At 44.9% G+C, this 2396-nt stretch overlaps 1 protein-coding gene across 1 annotated transcript; it reads left to right on the plus strand.

The window, feature by feature from the left end:
• Positions 1–3: 3 nt before the first annotated feature.
• Positions 4–2392, plus strand: LOC104616739 (myosin heavy chain, skeletal muscle, adult-like; the record flags this gene model as incomplete). Its single annotated transcript, XM_010281849.1, has 7 exons — positions 4–20; positions 106–196; positions 282–671; positions 837–963; positions 1133–1251; positions 1803–1999; positions 2314–2392. Coding segments are annotated over 7 exons (1020 nt in total), but the record flags the coding sequence as incomplete, so codon positions are not given.
• Between the last annotated feature and the right edge of the window lie 4 nt (positions 2393–2396).

Raw genomic sequence — 2396 nt, forward strand, 5'->3', positions numbered from 1 at the left:
CTGGATGAGAAACTGAAGAAGTAAGCATGGCTGTGGGGCACTGGAGTGCTGGGCTGGTGCAATTCCTTCTTCTCTGAGCTCTAACACAGTTTGCTTTGCCCAAAGGAAAGACTTTGAAATCAGCCAGATCCAGAGCAAAATCGAGGATGAGCAACTTCTGGGCATGCAATTACAGAAGAAGATCAAGGAGCTGCAGGCAAGCCTCTGTTCCTTTTCTTTCACCCAGACACAGGTCAGGTAGGAGGAGGGCATGGGTGTGAAGGGTCCCTGATGTTCCCCAGGCTCGTATTGAGGAGCTGGAGGAGGAAATTGAGGCAGAGCGAACCTCTCGGGCAAAAGCAGAGAAGCATCGGGCCGACCTCTCGAGGGAGCTAGAGGAGATCAGCGAGCGCCTGGAGGAAGCTGGCGGGGCTACCGCGGCTCAGATTGAGATGAACAAGAAACGTGAGGCAGAATTTCAGAAGATGCGCCGCGACCTTGAAGAGGCCACGCTGCAGCATGAAGCCACTGCTGCCACCCTGCGGAAGAAGCATGCGGACAGCACAGCTGAGCTTGGGGAGCAGATCGACAACCTGCAGCGAGTGAAGCAGAAGCTGGAGAAGGAGAAGAGTGAGCTGAAGATGGAGATTGACGACTTGGCCAGTAATATGGAGTCTGTCTCCAAAGCCAAGGTACAGATTTTCTGTCAGGTTACTGCCCTGTGATACATGACCTGATATATGATTTTGAACCTTCTGGTTACATTTTGCTATCACACACAGTTGCGTTGTTTTTCATCATGAGATCAACAAGCTAGAATTTAGTGATCATCCTCTTTACATGTATTTGTCATATAGGCAAACCTGGAGAAAATGTGTCGCACTCTGGAAGATCAGCTAAGTGAGATTAAGTCAAAGGAAGAGGAGCATCAGCGCATGATCAATGACCTCAATACTCAAAGAGCTCGTCTGCAGACAGAAGCTGGTAACACACTCTCACACCCCACTTGAGTGGCTGTTACCAATAATGACAAGAAAATGAGTGATGTTTTATTCAAATTGGTCTATAGTCTGTAAGCTGGTATACAGTGCTTTAAAGACACATTGGCTTAGTATTGCTTTTTAAATTACAGTCTATCTGTAAAATTTCTCAGGTGAATATTCACGCCAGGTGGAAGAAAAAGATACTTTGATATCTCAGCTATCCAGAGGCAAACAGGCATTTACTCAACAGATCGAGGAACTAAAGAGACATTTAGAGGAAGAAATAAAGGTAAAGGTACTTCCTGTAGGGGGTTTGACTTTAAATTCACATTGCATTTTCTTTCAGGATATTTCTTACTCTCATGTAAAATGAGAATATGTTAGCCATGCCATTTTAATTTGGGAGCTCTCAAACTAGACAATTTTGCCAATTCCCTCTCTTGTGTGGGAAGAAAGGTTGAGGAGTACATTGCCTCCAACCTGGATACTGAGACAGAGAAGGACAACCTTAGTAATGATGGCATATGAAAAAAGTTGAGATATATCTAAAAAGCTGCATTTCTTAATCTACTTTTCCATAATGGAAACTGAAAATTTAGTAAATATTGAAAAGGATTCAACAATTCTCAGCTTTGTAGTTGTCATTTAGAGATTACCTATCATCTCTCCCGAGGTAACATTCTAGATTCCCATCAGAAGCTTCTCAGAACATGGAATCAATGTACATTTTTTCCTTGGGCTGACTTCAAATGTCAGGTTGAAAGAGTCAACAACTTTCCCTAAGTTAACATTCTTTTGTCTCACAGGCAATTCATTGTCCCAATCCCATTGTCTCCCCAGGCCAAGAATGCCCTGGCCCACGCCTTGCAGTCTGCTCGCCACGACTGTGACTTGCTTCGGGAACAATACGAGGAGGAGCAGGAAGCCAAGGGGGAGCTGCAGCGTGCCCTGTCCAAGGCCAACAGCGAAGTGGCTCAGTGGAGAACCAAATACGAGACGGACGCTATTCAGCGCACGGAGGAGCTGGAGGAGGCCAAGTATGTGGAGATAGGATATGTATGTGAAGAACACAAGGAAGGCTGAAAGTTCAAAGGCAACATTAGAAGAGACACACCAAGACATTCTAGGGAATAAGTCATGTGTTTGCTTTGGGGAAGGGTAACAGAAAGTGGGAATCTTTATCTTATAGAAGGTTTAGCAGTTTAGTGGTTTAGTAAAGTGAAATGCTAAGAACAGCATAAATGAAGCCCTTCAGTCTGTGTGACTGCAGACTGCAAAATGATTAAGCATGCTTTAAGAAAAAGAGAAAGAACAATGGTTCCTCTGTGATAACTGTGAGCTGTGCTTACAGGAAGAAGCTGGCACAGCGGCTGCAGGATGCAGAGGAACACGTTGAAGCTGTGAATGCCAAATGTGCTTCCCTGGAAAAGACAA

This window comes from Phaethon lepturus, unplaced genomic scaffold (assembly GCF_000687285.1).
Source record: "Phaethon lepturus isolate BGI_N335 unplaced genomic scaffold, ASM68728v1 scaffold10402, whole genome shotgun sequence".
Lineage (NCBI taxonomy): Eukaryota > Metazoa > Chordata > Aves > Phaethontiformes > Phaethontidae > Phaethon > Phaethon lepturus.